Here is a 19894-nt window from a genome sequence, read left to right as displayed (position 1 = left end):
CTAATTTTTAAAATAAATAAGATTCTTATTTCTGTAGTGAATTTAAACTCATATATACAATGGTGATTGAAAAACTATTTTGACATATGCATTCTTTTTTTGTGTATGCATGTGTGCATGCGTGCAATTTTTATTTTTAACTTCATGGCAACTTAGTTTTTAGAAAATCAATTTCACATAAAGAACTTTAGCTCAATTTTAGAAAAGCTTTACTATGGATTTCATGTTGTATTTTTCTTTAGTTTATTCAATTATACTTTATTTTTATAAAATAATATAAAACTATGTCTATATAAATTCGTGTTCTCAATATCTATATACAAAGTTTAGTAATCTATACTACTTTAGTTTGAGTATTACAGACATCATGCCCCTCTAACCTAAAATCTTGAATCTGCCACTGAATACTTCTAAAAGTTTTAGATATTGACTAGTCTTATTCATATGTGGAATGAATATATCTTAAATTAGCAACTTAATTAAGCATACAAAGTTCTAAGATTTATCTATTAGACTTGATAATAATCTTTTATTCACGTAGAATTTGAGGATAACCATTATTTATTCTAAAGTTATCTTTTTAAGAGTCTTATGCCCTCTCTAGCAATAAGAAAATTGTAGGTGATTAGTTCACCCAAGTTTGAAGACAACATTTTTCTTATGAAATTATAAGGCCAAATTTAAGGCTCTTTAGATACCATCTTATAGATTTTTTTTTTCTCTCAAGTACACATGCCATTTTCTTTTAAACTTAACACATATTAATACGAACTCTATTCAAGGTTGAGAATTCTTTTTAACAATAGTGATGGAAAGATATAACTAATATTACTTTTAATTCTTTATTATCCATTAAAAAAGTGATAAATGCATGTATATGTGTACCTTCTATTAAGGAGTCTAAGGTTCACTAAAGTGAGCATAAGTTAATTAACATATGATATGTGTCAGCGCCTAAGAGGTAGGATTGATAATAGAGTGGGACAAGGTTGGGGGAGCTCCCATCGTTGTCCCTGTGGGAGAAATCAATCCCTATTTTCGGCTCCATCCCCACTATCGGGTGAGTAGGGATTCCTCGTCGAGAAATCGAATCCCTGTCTTTATATAAATTTCTTTTATTAGCTATTTTTTATTGTACATTTTTTTTATAAAAAAATAGTACTTTTTAAATTTAAGTTCAAGCCTTTTTTTCCTATATAAATTACATTTTTAATCAATTTTTTTATAGACATAAATGCATACAATTTAAAACAATAACCAAACATGAACAATACAAATTCATAAAGTTCAATTCATTTTTTAAAAAGAGAAATGCAAGGAAGATTGATTTTTTTTTTTTTCTTTTTAGTTTATAACCATAATATATATATATTATATANCTAGAAAATATTTATAAATTAAATAGGGCAGGGTCGAGACCAGAGGCAGGGACACCCTCCCTCTCTACGCCTCTGTCTCTCTCCCAATCTGATTGTAGTTGTATCTCCGATTTGACTCTATTTTCATTTTGATCCACTCGAGTAACTAACCACAATTTATATAAAAAATTTCTTTCATTAACTATTTTTTTTGTACATTTTTTTTAATAATATTTTTTAATTTAATTTCAAGTCTCTTTTTTCTATATAAATTGCATTTTTTTAGTCCGAAGAGATTTTTATTAATTAACATAAATGCATACAATTTAAAACAAAAAACCAAACATGAACAATAAAAATTCATAAAGTTCAATAATCTTTTCTAAAAAAGAAATGCAAGGAAGATTGAGTTTGTTTCTCTCAAAATATGTATTATACATATTTTAGAAAATATTTATAAATTAAATAGGACAAGGTCGGTTCAGGGACAGGAACACCCTCCCATCCCACGTCTCTATCTCTCTCGGTCTGATAGTAGTTGTGTCCTCGATTTGATTTGATTTTCATCTTGATCAGGTCAAGTAGTCGACCACAAAGATTCGATACTGAAGAGAAGAGGATATATGGTTCGAATGATAATTTTTTTTTTCGAATATAACAATTATGGAGGTTTGAACTTCCGAAGATCGTAGCACATGTTAATACCAAACTAAGCTCGATTTGGCAGAATGATTAAGTGTATAATTAATAGTCTAATATAATACAAAATCGGTAATAGAGGTGAACAAAAGCCGGCTATCTTCAACACTCTCTTCTTCGTTCTTCCTCATCTCTCTCCAATTTCTCTCCAATTTCTCTCCAGATCTCTCCCCTGAGTCCTCTCCTTCCACATGGCCGCCTGCTTTGCTCCGTCGCTCTCCGTATCTGGTATATCTTCTCTTTTCTCTCTTAGCATATCAGTTCAAGGTTTTCATTTCCTTTTCCATATGCTCATGATTGTGCGTTTGTTTCGAGTGATCGAGTTGCTTGAACTATATCCTTTGTAATTATCGCCTGATAGGTTTCTTTGAAAATATCTGGAAACGGATGAATTTAAGAGGAAAAGAATTTTGTATTCTATGTCTGAGGAACTTTTTGTTAGGCATGCCCCCACGGTGATGGATTTTGGATTTTTGATTAACGTTGAGTTCGATGTAGATTGCTATTCTGGAAGTTTCGTAGTTTCGAGATGTTTTTTGAATGTTAGATTGTTGGTTTATTTTCCCCTTTTTCTTTTTACCCTCGTTTTGAACGACAGATATTCTTGGAAACTACTCTAGAAAATTATGATTTCTTCGAATTTTCTTGTGTGAATATCTGGACGAAAATTGAAGGTGGTAATCTCGATTGCTTTCGAAACTTGATCGATTAAAATTTTAGTTCTATTTCTCTCTGCTTAGCTCGTTTGTTTTCACAAGGTAATCCATCTCTACTTCGTTCTTAATATTCCTTCTTTTTTTTTTTTTTCCATTCTTTCATTCTTTCCTTCTGTGTTTAGGGGGATTGATCAAGGCCTCAGATCTCTCCTCAAAGTCCATTTCCTTTGGGCAAGCACCAAAACTCGCCATCCAGAGGAAGTCCTCGAGAACCAACCAAAAGTTATCAGTCCGTGCTGAGTACAAGTACGTCAAAGAACAAAGCTTACTAAACTTAATCTTCTTAATGGTTGAAACTTGAAATATTTTGTTCTCATTAAAGTTACGTAGGCTGTATTTCAGCATAAATGGAACCTGAGGAGGATATAGGGATTAATCTTTTAGTGTTGGGTCTCAAGTTTCATGAAACTGAAATTATTACAGACAGCTGGCTTTTTGAGCGATTTTAGTTGCTAAAAAAATTCATGTTAGTGGAAGAATGGATCGTATTGTACAGTTGCAATACCAATGAAACATGCTTATCAGAAAAGAAGCTGCTGAGTAGAGGGATGAGCAGGCAGGAGAACATGTTAAATAAGAAAGAATGACGGTTTTTTCGTTCTTTGTTCTCTGTTTTTGTTTTTTTTTGTTATATATATAATAAGAATCAACGTTTCATTGAGAATAAAATTAAAGAATACACAGGCACCTGTTAGGCCCAAGCCACATTTTTATTTATCAACAACGGAGGAAGTATTCAAGAGCTTCCCATTCTCTCCAAAGTTTTCAATAGAGACCAAATACAAGAAAATACTGTGAAAAGATAATCCCCTCCCTCCTATTCATTCTCTATTTATAACAGACATTCGCCCCTCTAACCAACAATATTCCCGGGCCCAAATTCTAACTAACTATCTTCTGTATTTCCCTTTTTCTTATGCCTACGAGTATATGCTCTTATCCCTGGAGGTCTATCAGCACCCAAAAAGGAAACTCAGGAATTAAAGACCACTAAAGAAAGGGCTTCCACTGCCGTAAAATAACATCTATCGAGTAATTAAAAAAACCTTCATAACTGAATTTTAAAGAGAGACGTGAAATCTAGAGAGGGACTACACATCACTCAGTTCTTTTTTAAAAATTGATATTCTTATTATAGATTCTCTTATAATTATTTATTTTATTTTATTTACGAGGAAAGGTGGTAAAGATGAAGTAGTGTAGAATTGTCTATGTCCCACCTATTGTTCCTTTCAAAAATAGATTCTGTCCCTCCCTCACAACACAAGGGACAAGATGAGGGAAGGAGGGGAGCTCGGAGGAAATATCCTTACACAAATTTCTGTGTTTTCCTTTAATCTAACCTGACAGCCACTTGAAGGAGGGAGACCCATACTTACTCGCAATGATCCTTCCCTACAAGAATCTAGATTCGAGGGAAAAATGCCAAAACCATTTTGCTGCAAGGGCTTTGTTACAATTCCTTAAATTTTCTAGTTCAAACCCTCCCATGTTTACAGGCTTCCCTATCACCATCCAGCTCACATGGTGGGCTCGTTACCTTCATCTACCCCTTCCTACAAGAAGTCCCTCATAAGCTTCTTGATACTTTCACAGATTGAACAAGGAGCTCTTAAGAGAGAGAAGTAGTAAATTGGGACACCGCTCAACACAGACATGACAAGGGTATGTATACCACCTATTTGGGGTGGGGTGGGGGGAACTTCTTTTCTAGGAGGCCAACATCTTTCTAACCTTGTCCATGCTAGATTTCAAAAGGAAGTCATTCTAGGGTTACTTCCTAGGGGAAGGCCTAAATACGAGTAGGGGTAGACCGACAATTGTGAATGCATAGTGAAAAGGAAAGTAGTGTACTCAATTTTTACAACCTAAATAGGTTTTACTTATTTTGATGAGGGATTTTACTGTGATGGATTCCTAGTAATGTTATTGAGAATACAATCCCAAATTGAAATCTACTGTATAACTTGAGGGATCCATCTCTAGTGAAGCATGCTTCATATATTTATGAGGCAAGAGCATAGTTCTTTTCTTAGATTTTCAAGCTCAACACTACCTGTTTTTTTAATTTAAAGAAACTATGTTGCAGTTTTTAAGATGAATTCCATCCTCCTTTCCCTTCCCCTACCAGAAGCCCAAATAATTTTCCTTATATATTCTCCTAAGTGAACTACCGTTCCATGGGTTTTGAAACGAGAGAAGAAATTGGAATAATGTTGTTTTTTTTATCCTATTTACCAACACTTTCTTTCAAGCATGCACGATTTTAAGAGTAAAAAAGAAAAAAATAATAAAAAATAAGAAGAAGAAGCATGCAGGGCTTTATTTTGTTCTAGGGAGGAAATTGTACTTTATACTAAGAGATAGAAATAACAATAAGGAGAGAAGACAAGACATCCTTCCTTGAGATGTTAAAAGGAGATTACCAAGAACTACTCTTAGTTTAAAGTATTTAGTACTAGACCATAACATGTGCGATGCACGATAAATTTATAGTTTTATTTTAGTAGATAGATTTTTATTTATTTATTTATTTTGTTTTAATCTTTTTAAGATTCTAATGAATGAAAGTATTTTACATTATTTGACTCGAATAGTTGTAACTATTTGAAGAAAGAGATAAAATAATAATTTATGACATTTTAAGGGGTGAAGGACGTGATGGTTTGTTCAAATATATCTCTATTGTTAGATTGTAATTTTTCACATTTGTGGTCTAAATCACACTTATACACGAAAGGATATACCACTTCATCGTGTAGTCACTTTGACTCGAATAGTAATAATGGAGGAAAGGACATGATTGTCTGTTCAAACATATTCCACCGTTGGATCGTGATAGTTCATATTTATGGTCTACATCACACACCTATACAGGAAAGGATATGTGTATATCGTTTTTTTCTCTATCCCCTTTGACCCGAATATTTGTAACGAGGCAAAGGACGTGACTGGCTGTTTAAATATATCTCCACCCCATTGTAGATTGTGATGTTTTATATATATAGTCTATATCACATCCATGCACATAAGAATATACCACTTCATGTGTTACCACCTTGACCTGCATAGTTCTAATGAAGGAGAAACTAGGCATTATCAAAAGATGTAAGGGCAAAATGGGGTGTAAAGCTTCTCCCCTCCCTCATGGCACTTTTTTATAGCTCTTTTTATATATAGTATAAATTTCAGGTTTTCAATTTTACAAATGAATTTTAGTAATAATAAATTGTCTATTACACATAAAAATGACAGTTCATTATAGACATTTGTTTACTCCTGCAGTAGCTCTTCCCTCTGGGTACTTGAAAGTTAAAGTTTTGGATGTTTGGTTGCGTTTGCTAACAAAACTCCATTGATGAGGATTCATTAAAACAAGAACCCAACAAGGCATCCTCAAGAAGAAGAAATTAATTGCAATAAGAAAGGACTGTGTATAGTGTGATGATGAAAGGTGAAATGAGAGACGTCAAATTCAAATATTTCAGGATCAAGTGGTATGCCTATGGGTCTTTGACGACACCTATGTTGGATTGATATGCTAGGGCAGGGCCAAAACATTAACATCTTGATTTTACCTTGTCATTTAATGATATGAAACTTTGTAAATTTTTGTATTTCTTTCCTATGGTTCTAGATTATTAGAAAAATAAATCCAGCTTAGCCTTGGACGCAGATGCATTCAGTGACCCGTTTAAAAAGTTATATATGCTCTTCTAAGTTTTGAAAGCAGCCCAATTCTATTTACTCCAGGAACCTATTCCCTGTGAGGGAATTCCTCCTTTATTTCCTTACTGAAGGATAGATGGACTAATAGTTACGAGTTTGTTTTTTGTTTCAGTGATGGTGATAGAAGTGGAGGTGGGGATTTTGTGGCTGGTTTTCTTCTTGGGGGTGCTGTATTTGGAACCTTAGCTTATATTTTTGCACCGCAGGTGATTGAATGTTTTGTTCTAAAGTTTCTCCTCAGGCAATAAAGATCTTGATATGATCATTTGGATTTGATATAACCATTGATGTCCTGATTCAGCTAGTGTATATTTTAAATGTTCGCAGAAACACGTCGTCTTCTTAGATGTGATTTCATGAAGCAATTTCCTTTTAAAGTCATTTTCAACTTTATATGCAAGATCATAAGGATTATTTCTTTGCCCCAAATATGTTTTAATCGTAGCGTTTAGTTGCATAACTCTATGAATTTCAGAAATGGCATGCGTCATGAGCTGCTGTTTGTTAGTTTAGGAAAACTACATCCTCCTCTGTGCGCAATACTACTCTGGCTTTTTCTTAATGGTCTTTCAGTGAGTCATGGTTTCTCATAGGTTCGAATATCTATTTATTGGCTTTCTACTTGTATGCACGTAATGCAGATCAGGAGATCTCTACTAAATGAAGACGAGTATGGTTTCAGGAGGGCTAAGCGTCCAATCTACTACGACGAAGGTCTTGAGGTAACTATAAATTATAAGTCCTTGAACTCTGATAGACGTGTTTATTTCATCTCTAAATTTCCAAGGGATTCAGTTACATTTACACATCATTTAGTTGATAGTCGGTAAAAGAGTCGGATGGAGTGATTTTGAAATGGTTAAAATTAATTTTATCATTTTCAAAATCACAATGAAAATGCTTCTAATTAATCAAAATCAATTTGTGAACAATATGAAAATTGGTATGGTTAAAGGTGTGTTTCGAAATGATTTTGAATATGACGAATATGATTTTAATCATTTCAACCATTTCAAAATCACTCCCAAACATGCATGAAGAACTATACAGAATCACTATTCAAAATGATTTCTGTAATTTAGCCCAAAAAAAGAAGAGTAAAAGTCAATTTATCTGAAATGCAGAAAACCAGACAGACGTTGAATGCAAAAATAAGCCAATTGAATTCAGCGATTGATAATGTATCCTCACGTCTGAGAGGTGGTAATAATACTCCAGCTGTCCCAGTTGAAGCTGATCCTGAGATTGAAGCTACCATGTAAATTCAATTTCAACATAATTGATGAAAAGGTTGGAAATTTTCACTTCTTAGAGACCATATATTCATGTCACACATGCCTGCCACAATTTTTAATTCAAAGTTTTTTTTTCTTGTATTCATTATGATTAGAATGGATTGTTTGTTACGGTTAAATTAGAATTGTTGGAAATATTTTGAATATAAGCACTTTAAAATTTTTGGTAATCACTTGTACATTTCAAAGATTAATGGCCTTTTTAGATCCTCATGATTTTAAAGAATTTCAAGTCATAACGGATTTCAAATGAATTCCGTTGTTTGTTACGGGAAGAAAGATGATTTTGAAATCTGAAGTGATTTTAAATCTTATTTTTGTCGAATTTTGTAGGGTTTAGAAGTAAATTATAAATTAACCTTGTCATGTTTATATTAGTAAAGTCTTACCTTTCATTTATTTTTGGGTTATTATTCAAGTACATAATTTTAAATACATTTGAAAATGTTTCTCGTTTTAAATGAAGTAATTAATTTAAAATCATATTTTGAATTTCAAATCACTAAATAGCCGATTTTTGAGCATCCATTTTGTAGCGTCTCCACGTCCACAAGATCTGAGACGGATTGCTTTCTTCATTTGCTTTAATTTAAAGATTTCAGGTAAATGATCACGATTTTTTTCAAGTAGACACTAAAAAGAAAAGTTATATTACTGGTTTGATTCTTATTGCCTGGATAATGGACAAAATAGCAAAAAAGTTTCGAAGGTTTTTTCCCTACTCTTGAAGTATGGTAGTAGTTGTAGTTACACTCTCAAATTTGTAATGATGAAAATTGAGTCATTTAATGGTAAAAGTTGGACCTCAAATGTATATACACGTGTAAAAATTGGAGTCTTAATATTTAGTGGTAAAAATTGAACCCTTAAATTTGTATAATCGTAAAAATTGAGCTTAACAACCATTACGGAACTAATTAAAAGTTAAATTTTAAAATTAAATGTATATGGTATACTAATTAAAAATACATGTTCAGGGACTCGATTTAACCATTGTATATGAGTTTGAGTTAAACCATTACGTAACTGATTAAAAGTAGTTCCAATGTATATGGGTTCGTGTGTAAAAAATGCTTAGCGCGACTGTGACTGTGTTTTGGTGGTGTATAGAATGAGAGTTTAAAGGATAATGAAGATGGAGAGTTGGGAGGTTTTGACGTAGACATTGGAACAACACATAATGAGTTCTTAGGTCGAGCTTATAGAATAAATAATATAACTTATGAAAGATAGTAGCGATCTATTTTAAGGGTCCAAAATTAAAAATGCTCAACTTTTGAAAATAATGTCAATTGATCTTCTACTTATGTCATGGATGAGTGGAATTATGAATTTCTCCTTCAGATTTCCTTCTTTCTCTTTTCCTCTTTTCTACTTCTCTCTGGCGAAACCGCTGGTGGATCAACTTTAGCGAAACTCTTTTTGAAGAGCTTTCTACATGTATAGTCTAAATAAATTGGTCTAATTATACAATTGCTTAAATTTTTCTATGTTAAACATGAATAGCCTAATGAGTTAGTATTTTGCATAGAAGTCTGACCCAATTTCCTTTTTTTTTAACCCTCCTTACCATTTTTTTTTTATTTTTTTTTATAAAATATATAATAATGTTAATACCAAAAGAAATATGTAAGAGGAGTTTCTTGTGATTACGAACTTTCTAAATCGATTTCATTTTAAAACCTACACAAGTGAGAAAAGTTTCTAAAAAAATCTAAAAATTGTCACCATCATAAATGAAAGTAAGAATTAACAAAAAGCGAAAACAAGGTATTTTTAATATATACACACTATATATTTGAATTTTCTAGAAATAAACTAGGGTACGTTTGATAAATGCATGAGCAAGACAATTTATATAATATATTGTCTTATATACTAAACAATATATGTGATGTATATTTATATTTTCTAGCATATTTGTAAACACCAAAAAATAAACCATGGTATATGCGATGCACATTTACATTTTCTAGCATATTTGTAAACACCAAATAATAAATTATGGTATATATGATGTATATTTATATTTTCTAGTATAATACCAGTATATTCGACATATACTTGAGATCTCAATGGAGAGGTAGTCGATTTTCAGCTAGGAATATAGAAGAAAATAAATGAAATCTCCCAAAATAAAGGAAACATTAAATTGAAATATCGATTCGCATGAGGTTTCTGGAGAAACTTGTTTCGTGGAGTTGAACTTGTGTTTGTATTAATTTGATGCGAAGTGATTCGATCTCTAGTACTTGATCCTCTTATTCTCTCTTAGTTGAATAGCTTCAAGTCTTCAGAGTTAAGAGTCTTTTGATTGTAGAGAATTCTCTATAGGCTCTCTCTATAGGCTCTTTGGAGTATAGAATTACTGATCCCAAATGAAGAGAACTCATCTATTTATAGAGTTCTCAGATGGACCTGTGGGCTTGGGCTTAGTTGGTCCATGAACCTAGCCCTTAGATCCAATTAATTGGAACTGGGCTTAATTTGGCATTTGAGCCAAGTTAAGCTTATTTCTGGGCTCAATTGGACTTTAGCCTAAACTATAATATCAAATAGGATTAAGTTAATTTTATTCAATTCAATGATCATGATGAAAAAAAGTGGCGTGTTAGGTTTTTAAATGATGTATATGTTCTATGTTAATTTTCTCAAAATTGTGTTGATTGTTTGCTTTAATTGCTAATTTTGTAGGTAAAACAGTCCTCGAGGCGTTTAGGAGTCATTACAAGAAAATCGGGCTAAAAAAATAAAAAATGACCAAGAAAATCAACAAATTGAAGAGAATCGAGTAACTACCCAAAATGCAATCGAGTAAGGCTGTTGAGTAATCGAGCATCGAGTATTTAGCATAATACTATCGTGTATAATCGAGTAAAAGGCTATCGAGCATCGAGTATTCTATATTTCATACCATCGAATAAGAGCGGTCGAGTAATCAACCATTGAGTCATTGAGTAATATCGAGTTTCTTCTTATTCATTTTTCATCGAGTAAATTCTATCGAGTAAAATCCATCAAGTAAAGGCCATCCAACGTCGTGTATCGAGTAAAGCATCATCGTGCATCGAGGATCGAGTATAAGATAGAAAGCTCGCTTTTTAACTGCAAAAAACTCGATGCGTTACAATGCTTTTTTTTTTTTTTTGGATTTTGATGTGATTCATCCCCGCGCCTCACGACGCTATGCTGCTGGTATAAATTTTGGTACAGTTCTTTAGCAAAATTTATATTTTTTGGAAAAAAAGAGAAGAGGAGGAAAACCCATTTTTTTAGAGAGAGAAACTTCGAAGAGAAGAAAAATCCATTTTTTAGAGAGATACTTCGAATTTACAGAGCGATTCTTGTAATTTTTTTGAGAGATTCAATCAAGTTGTATTCAATCTCTGTATCAAATATGCAACTATCAATGGATTGCTTGAAGAATTCCATCATCCATGAGTAGGTAATCATTTTTTTCTTGGGGAATTATGTAAATTGACATTTTCTTGAGACTTTTCTTTGAATTTTCTTTCATGTAATTACTTTCTTTTGAATGTTCTTGCTGCTTTAGAATATAATTGATTAAGATTGAATTGATGACTCCATACTAATCAATTTTTGTATGCAAAAATTACATAGTTCTATAACAAAATTATAATTATGGTTGCAAGAATTAGTTTGATAGAAAATGTGGACTTCTTTTCCTTTTTTCTTCAAAGAATCTATTTATTCAGAACATTCATGCAATCAATCTTAAATTTTCAGTTTTTTGATTTCAAGATTGGAATGGTTAAGAAAACCCACGAATTTAATGCAATTTAGGGATTAATTGTGAAATGTCTCTAGGAAGCAATTAAGACCTAGATTAGGGTTAATTATGAAATTAGCTAATTAGGGCATTAAGAATTTATTTTGAATTGCCTAGTTTAGATAAAATCCCCAAGATTTCATTTCTATTGAATCTTATCTCACAATCTCTCTTATTTCTCTCATCAATAAATTTCGTATATCAATTCTGGTCTTTTTCACTAGTTAGTTTCTAGTTCTTAGAACAAACAACTCCCATTTAATCTTTTGCATTTTGGAATTCAAGTAGTCTATTTTAGGCCAGGTTCTATTGAGATCGACCTCTTACTCCACTATTACTACGTGTTAGTTCTAGTTGTAGTTAATTTGTTTTGAGTAAAATAGAATTAACGACACCTATTTCACACCAAACAAATTGGCGCCATGGCCGGGGAACAGAGCAATTGGCCTTTTAGAATTTTTGAATTCCTTTTAAAAATATATAAAAAAAGAAAAAGAAATAATAAAACCAAAAGAAAGTAGATTTTAAGCTTTCCTTTTGTGTATAACCTCTCCTCTCGTAGTTTACTTTGTGATTTAATTTTAAATATCGACCACGAGGAGAGAAGATTACAAAGGAAAAGGACAAGAAGAGAGCAAGAAGAATTTGAAGAATTGGATCAAGAAGAATTTGAAGAGTTGGATCAAGAAGAAGAACAACCACAACCAAATATCATGGGCGAAGCAAGGAACAGACCTTGCGGGAATTAGCGGAACCGGATTATAATCAACAACCTCTTTGCATCGTGTACCCAGAGACAACTATCCCATTTGAACTTAAACCGGGGCTAGTACATCTACTTCCTATTTTTAAATGGCAAACCGGCGAAGACCCTCACAAGCACATGAAGGACTTCCACCTTGTTTGTGACGGAATGCGTTAGAGCCTCCCATTCTCCTTAAAGGATGTGGCTAAAGATTGGCTATACTACCTACCGATGGGTTCTATTACTATGTGGAGTGGGTTAAAAAAGAAATTTTTAGAAAAATTCTTTCCAGCATCTAAGACCCATAACATAAGAAAATAAATTTACGGAATTAAATAAAGTTTAGGAGTTTCTTTGTATGAATATTGGGAAAGATACAAACAGTTATGTGCATCTTTTCCACACCATCAAATTTCTGAGCAATATCTGATACAATATTTCTATTCAGATTTACGCCCGTCTGAGAGAAGCAATATAGATGCAGTCGCCGGTGGAGCTCTAGTAGACAAAACACCGACCGAAGCGAGCCAACTCATATCAACCATGGTGGAAAACTTCCAGAATTTCGGGACAAGGGCTTTTAATAACTCTGTTGTTCAATCTAGTGAAGTAAGTGAGCTTAGGATACAAGTATCTAATCTAGTTTCTTTTTTCACTCAGGTAGCACAAAGAAGTCTTCCTCAAGTCAAACCGTGTGGGGGTTGTAACTCTCACATTAAGAAAATTTTATCTTCTTCCTCATGTTCTCTCTCACAAATTTCTCCATTCCAAGTAAGGATCCCACCATCCTTGATACTTGTCTAGAGAATAGCGAGGAAACCAAGTAGTAGTGTCTCACTTGATGTTTATGGTTGTTCCTGGGAATTGGAAGAAGTCTTGAGTTCGTGTTTGATTATGAGATCGACACAATGAGAAAGATTTTGTTGAAGACGGTCTTCAAGAGGTATTCTTTTCATTCTCTAAAAGCATGTTGTAAAATTAATGTTGATCCTGTACATGTTCTATATATTTTCTCTATTTTTCAAGTTTTCCAAAACAAATTTCTTTCGTTCATGCATTCACGCGCTTCGACGGAGGAATTCGATTCCTTTATAAAACTATTATAATCCAAAAAACAAAATACTGGAATTACGTTGGATATTTATAATGAGTGAAAGAAAGTGAAATATTCTTGAAAATTGAAACATATAACAATGGATTTAATTATGTAAAAAACTCATGGTTAAAAACTTCAAATTGGATTGAAAATATCAAATTAGATGATGTTTCATGTACAAATTTAACACATATATGAAAGTTAAAATTGTAATTTCTTCAATTTGAATGAGTTATGTTTGACTTTGGTCAAGTAACAATTCAAATGAGTTAAATTTGATAAATGTTTCACTTTTATATTTATTTTATTTTATTTTTTTTATTTTGGAGACTTATTAAATTCCTAGTCTATAAATAACAACTTGTTTCTTCATTTTTAGCATCCCACTTCAAATTAAAGAATTCTCTCATTTCTTTCTTTCTTTTAATCTCGAGTTGAGTTGAGAGCAAGAATCCAAGAATTCTGCTAGATCCGAATAGTTTGAGGTTACAGTTCTACCAAAATTAAACGTTAAATCTTGTTGAGGCAATCATTGTAGTTTATATGCAACTTGTGCAGAGTGAATAATATAATTGTTTTCAAAACAACGCTCATCAAATGCATGCCTTGACTACATATTGAATCTCCACAAGTTTTGAGATTTTGATAAGTTTTTTGTTATTTCAATTTATAAGCCTCGTTATACTATTTGACTCATTTTTAAGTAATGTGGACATTATTATAGTATGTCCTGTATCTAGTTGAGACGTAATAAGTTTACTAGTGTGTTCAGTTCTTATATATCAAAGTTCTAAAATTATATTATAAAAAAATTTGTAAACTAACTCAAATTTAACACAAAATTAATTTTAGGAGCAAGAACGTTAGAAGGCAATCTAAGTCAAGGTTCAAGGTTCCTTCGTTTCTATATGTATAATCTTAACAAACAAATTCTTTTCGAAACTTGTTACAGTAAATTTTAATCGGCATGACATTCCTTTTTAAAAGTCAGATCTTCGATCCCTATCCTATAGTTATTTCTTGTACTGAAAAAATATAATCTTTTCAAAAGTTTATAATTTCTCAAATTATTGGTGGAAACGAATGAGTAATTGATAATGACAATGTTGATGTTTACGCCAATAATTATTTTGGACTTAACAGTTACTATTAACAATAACAAACATTATTTTAATTACCCATTCATTTGAATTGAAAGCAAGCCTACGCTTCTATTAGTATAATAAGCAGCTATTGACTTTAATTTCAAACTTTGTTTTTTCAGTGCCAAACAAAAACATTGTTTACTCCAAATAACAATGATTTTCTTCAACTTTGATGGATAATGATGTGACTCTACATTTTGATTTATAATGACTTAGTCTTATTTTTTTAAAAGTTTATAACAATCTAATATCAACGATAAAAAATGCCAATAAAATCAAACATCGATTTATATCTTTTATCCATTTAGACCTTGTAGCTTATAAATATTTTGGATATTGAATTAATTTATTGATCTACCAATATAAGAAAATCTATTAAACCTTAAAAATAATTTTCACAACCAAGACAAAATAGTTAAAGATTTAATATAATAGTGATTAAATTGTTATACTATAAGTTCAGAGATTAAATTATTACAAACTTAAATATATAGGGACTAAATGCTTACGAATTAAAGTTCAGAAATTAATTAAATTGTTACTTTAGATAAGAAAAAAAAAAGATAGATGGTTACTTCTAGAATGTTCAAGATCTAAAATGATTTTTGGTAATAATAAATCATTCTTTGTTCACATTGAATCTTTCGTTAAGATTAACAATGTATTGGAAAAAAAATCTCTCACTACTGTGTAGTAATAAGAAAAAAAAAGTATAAGAATTTACGTGAAAAACTTTAAACGTGAAGAAATACCACGACCCATTAAAAAGAAATCCACTATGTAAAAACTTATTACAATCAATATCTCAAAGCTATTCTACTACTTACACTATTCCTCACTTTCAAACTAAAGAAATGAAAAAGAGAAATTTAACTTAATTAGCACACTCAAGTTTAAAATGTTTCGATTGAAAAGTCATAGACTCTTTTTTATTGTGCTTAAATGTCAACTCTTTCTTTACTGTCTTTAATATTTACAGTGTAGGACAACTACTATTATAATATTTTACCAAAAACCTACAAATTTCACATTGACAAGATGTTTGAAGAATCTTTATCACCTGCTACATCCACTGTCTTCACCAGCGTTTATAGTTCTCAACTTAGAGAGCTACTACAACCTATTCAACTATAAAAGTAGAAAAGCTGAAATGTCACATTCCAAGATTTTTCTTTTTCATTACATATCAGTAAACTCTATTGAAATCTATGGTGCAACTTATACCAACTTAACTCACCCAAAAGTTCTTCAATCATCAACATAACTTCCATCCTATACATCTTGCATAATTGCGAATGCCTTTGTACTAACCTGTAGAATCACTAAAATTACAACCTCTATCATGGTAACGTGGATATACCACATCAACTTCTGATCCAGAGCACTTTAATGAACCTGTTATGTTAGGACAACCGTTTTTCATGTGCGCAGTCTGTTTGTATTCCTAATAGCTCTTCTTTTTGCAAAGTCTTTCTTTTTTAACCCTTCATTGGAATCAAACTCCTAGATTCCACTGAACTACAAATTAATTATTTGGGAACACAATTGCTTGATCTTCCCTCTAAGGTCTCGTGTCACCTAGATTACAACAACATCCTTTACTTACATTTGCCACAAATTAAAGTTGATCATTCCATTAAATTTCATCACATCAAAACTTTACTCCACTTGTAAAACTTGAAACATATGCTTCATTCATAGCAAATTTGTTAATAATAAACAACTTTTATTACAAGACAAAGGAAAAAAAAAATCAAGAAACTAAAATAAAACAACAAACGGATTTCCATGGTTGAAAACTCCAAATCTAGAGAAAACCTATGACAAATCAAAAAGAAAATCTATTAAGTGAATTTTTTTTATGACCGCATAAAATTCTCTCCTCAATATCAATTAGAAGAACATCTTCTTTGTGTTTTTGTAATACTCATACCATCTTTCTCATTCTCAAACTATATAATACAAACAGGAAATTTAACTTAGTACAAAGAAACTTAAAGGATTTCTAATTAGATAATTTGAAACCAAATTAATAATTTTTTTTATAATATATAGAGTTTATGACTTTCTTTAATTTTTGTTATGTATGACAATTACTTTAATATTTTAGAACCCTATGCAATGATTTTAAATTAAACTCCGACAAGCAAAAATGATTTAAAATCATATATATAATTATTTAATCCATAGTTTCGATTTTGAAATCAATCTAAGGGGTTAATTAGATAAATAGTGTAGTTTTGAAAAAAAAAAAAAAAGGAAAAAAGGAAAAAAAGTCCTTCACTAGAGTGCAAGAGACGCATTTTTAAAAAAATTTCTTTTTTAACTACTGCCTTTGAGATTTACAAATTCTTTCTTTCTTTCTTTCTTTTTTTTTTTTTTTTTTTTTTTTTTTTTTTTTTTTCTTCTGTTCGTCTTATATTCAATCTTTCTTTTAACATTTTTTTTTTATTTTTTTCATTTTCAATCTTATTCCCAATAGATCTTCCTTTCTTTTTCTCCTCCTTCTTCTTTTAATGTTTTCTTTGTTTTCTTTATAATTTTTGTTCTTTTTCAACCAAATTAATTTTTTTCGTCCGTATTTTTTTTCAACTTAAGTCTTGAATTTGGTAATATTTTGTTTGTTAAATTCAATTATTTTTCTTAGTTTTTAAAATTTTTGTTTGATTATTTTTAACTATTAGGTGTGGAATATGCTTTTTTTTTTTAATTATAATTTTGTAATGTCAAATCAATTTGACAAAATTTCTGACATCATTTTATTTTTTATGTTTATTAATTTGAGTTTATATATTTTAGGTTAGTTTGATTAGCCACTAGAAGAAATTCAGACTTTAATGTCGGTTGACAACCGACATTAAAGATAGTGTTATTAAAGTCCTTTAATGTCGGTTTTAAACCGACATTAAAGGGCTTCAATAACACAGCCTTCAATGTCGGTTGCAACCGACATTAAAGACCTTCAGTGAAATTTCCAACCGACATTAAAGCCTGTGTTTTTTTTTTTTAAATTCTTAACCGACATTGAAGCCCGAATCTGTCCAGGTTTTTTAAATTTTGTTGTCGAATCCATTTTTTTGGTCAAAAAGTATAACATGACACATCATCATCGAACGCTGTGGCTATGACATATTATTCATGTATGGATTGTAAATCTATTACATTTAATCCATAAATTCTGTTATAAAATTATAATTTAAAAGGCCGTACAATAATTCAAGCCTTGAAAACACAAATTACAAGTAATACAAATATTATGATTTTACAAACACTATGAGTTTACTGTCCCTCTCCACTTGGTAAGTATGGATCCCTTCATAATTCTTCTTGAACAGATCCCTCCAACTTCAGCAGTATCTAGTTATAGGCATCTTTGTTTGACCACTGTTGTTCAAAGGATCACAAACAAAAAAGGTTTAAGACAAAGGATTGAAAGTGAAAATATGATCAGAATTCATATTTAACTAACTGTGTTTATTGGGAATGTGCATAAATGATACATTCAAGGCAAAATTCTTGTAGTGAATGTGTTGGATCTAGAGTTCCCCAAGAAAAAGCATAAAGAGGTTGTGATACCAAATCTTTAATCCTTTGTTGCACCTGCAAAACAAGAAAACTCAATAGTTGAATAAATGAGAGAAACTTCTTTTTCAAAATCCTTACTCCTTTTTCAAGAATCTCTTTTTTTTTAAATTTTCGATAGCATAACGATGCTACCACAACAAAACCAAAAATTTACCTTGAACCTATTCAAAGAAACACACTCCCAAAAATATTTCACAACCACTTGTACTCAACAGAACTATCAGAATTCTCAAAAAATGAATATTCAAGAACACATACATCAATAAGCAAATTTAGCTCACAATGTACTTCAAATCTCAAAAGTTGTAACACAAACTACCATAGTGCATGAATAACCCACAAACTACCATAATGTAATCCACAAAATCAAGTACCTTGAATCAAATCTAAACTACAAATAAATAGTACCCATGAGTCATAAACGAGGGTTACATTCTAATCCAATATGGTCCAAGGAGAAATAAGCACACTATAACTTCTCAAACGGGAATTTTCATATCATTAGAGTCACTTGAAAACACTTAGAAACTGTGCTTAAAACTGCAAGCATTCAAAAATGCACTTACCAGGAACAATTTTTACATGAATTCCTTGCTGTTGCAAGAAATCCATCTTCTCCCCACCCCTTCCAAACACCTAAAAAAATACACAAACAACACCATTAAAAGTATATGGTAGAGGAAGAGATTGAGAGAATACAAATGTGAGGCAACTTCAATCAACATGAAAAACATGAATTTAAAGAAACCTATGTACCACCTTCAGGAAACCTAAACTTATCTTTGTCTCTAGTAATCCAGTTATTCGTATGGTGGGTACATGAGCAGGCCACTAGTGCGAGGTCTTCTTTAACCTCCAGCTGACTACAACCCCCATTTTCCCCTCAATTTCCGATTGTTGTCCAATAATAATACTAGCTTTAATTTCTTCAAATTTTAGCAATTTCATTTCAGTTTTCGATTTTCACATATATTACTTCAAATTAACCTCTAAACTAACTAACCTCAAGTTTTGAAGCTTTAAAAAAACCAATCAAGAGCTCCAAATCAGCTTCAACAACTCAAGATCCTCTGTTTTTACAGGATTTTGAGCTAACTTATGAAATTGATCGAAATTTTTAACTTCCCGAGCTCCAATCAATTCAGCAGCCCTCTCTTCTAGCTTACTCGTTCTTCTGCAGTTTTACGAAAAATCTCATGAACTGCCTCTCATTTCTTCCATATCCTAAAAGCACAATACCACACTAACCAATAAGAATTTTACAACATCAACACTAAAAACGATCCTGAAGCACTCCTATAAAAAAGGAAAGGAATAGAAAGATAAGAAAGACGGGAGAAAATGATAATCCAATCTCTTCATGTTCTCTTTCTCTGACCTTATATGAGGATTTCATTCTTTGTGAAGTAGCCCCAACTACATCTTTTGGAGTTGTTTTTGTCTGTTTGCAAAATAGGAGGGAAATAAACAAAATGTGAAGCAACAAATGAAACAAGATTGTTGAATCTACATACTAGTTCAAGGCTGGAAAAGCGATTCTCAACTTCATCCACAAGCTTGCTTAGCAATGATTCCACAAACTACAAGAAGATAGAGGAACATAGTTTAGAAAAAGTTGTGGACCGTCCATTTTATACAAAATAGAACAATCAACTACACATGCTCTTATAACAGCAGGAACAATTGCCATTGATGATAGCCTAGTATTTGTGTGTGTGGGTGGGGAGCAGAGAAGC

The 19894-nt window shown here is 31.5% G+C and overlaps 1 protein-coding gene across 1 annotated transcript; it reads left to right on the top strand.

Annotated features, from left to right (window-relative positions):
• The first annotated feature begins 2128 nt into the window (after positions 1-2128).
• On the top strand, positions 2129-7967 carry LOC120089235. Its single transcript, XM_039046652.1, has 5 exons — positions 2129-2285; positions 2896-3019; positions 6615-6708; positions 7144-7224; positions 7627-7967. The coding sequence occupies exons 1-5, from the start codon at positions 2249-2251 to the stop codon at positions 7762-7764; spliced, it is 474 nt and encodes a 157-aa protein (XP_038902580.1). The 5' UTR covers positions 2129-2248; the 3' UTR covers positions 7765-7967.
• Positions 7968-19894: the final 11927 nt, after the last annotated feature.

Source organism: Benincasa hispida, chromosome 10, assembly GCF_009727055.1.
Source record: "Benincasa hispida cultivar B227 chromosome 10, ASM972705v1, whole genome shotgun sequence".
Taxonomy (NCBI): domain Eukaryota; kingdom Viridiplantae; phylum Streptophyta; class Magnoliopsida; order Cucurbitales; family Cucurbitaceae; genus Benincasa; species Benincasa hispida.
This window is presented reverse-complemented; position numbering and strand designations above follow the sequence as displayed.

What these genes read in the sequence shown, in the direction of transcription:
- LOC120089235 (XM_039046652.1), top strand. Translation starts at nt 2,249, where the DNA reads ATGGCCGCCTGCTTTGCTCCGTCGCTCTCCGTATCTG. An exon ending in TCAGTCCGTGCTGAGTACAA is followed by an intron (nt 3,020 to 6,614) that starts GTACGTCAAAGA and finishes TTTTTGTTTCAG; the next exon opens with TGATGGTGATAGAAGTGGAG. An exon ending in CTTATATTTTTGCACCGCAG is followed by an intron (nt 6,709 to 7,143) that starts GTGATTGAATGT and finishes CACGTAATGCAG; the next exon opens with ATCAGGAGATCTCTACTAAA.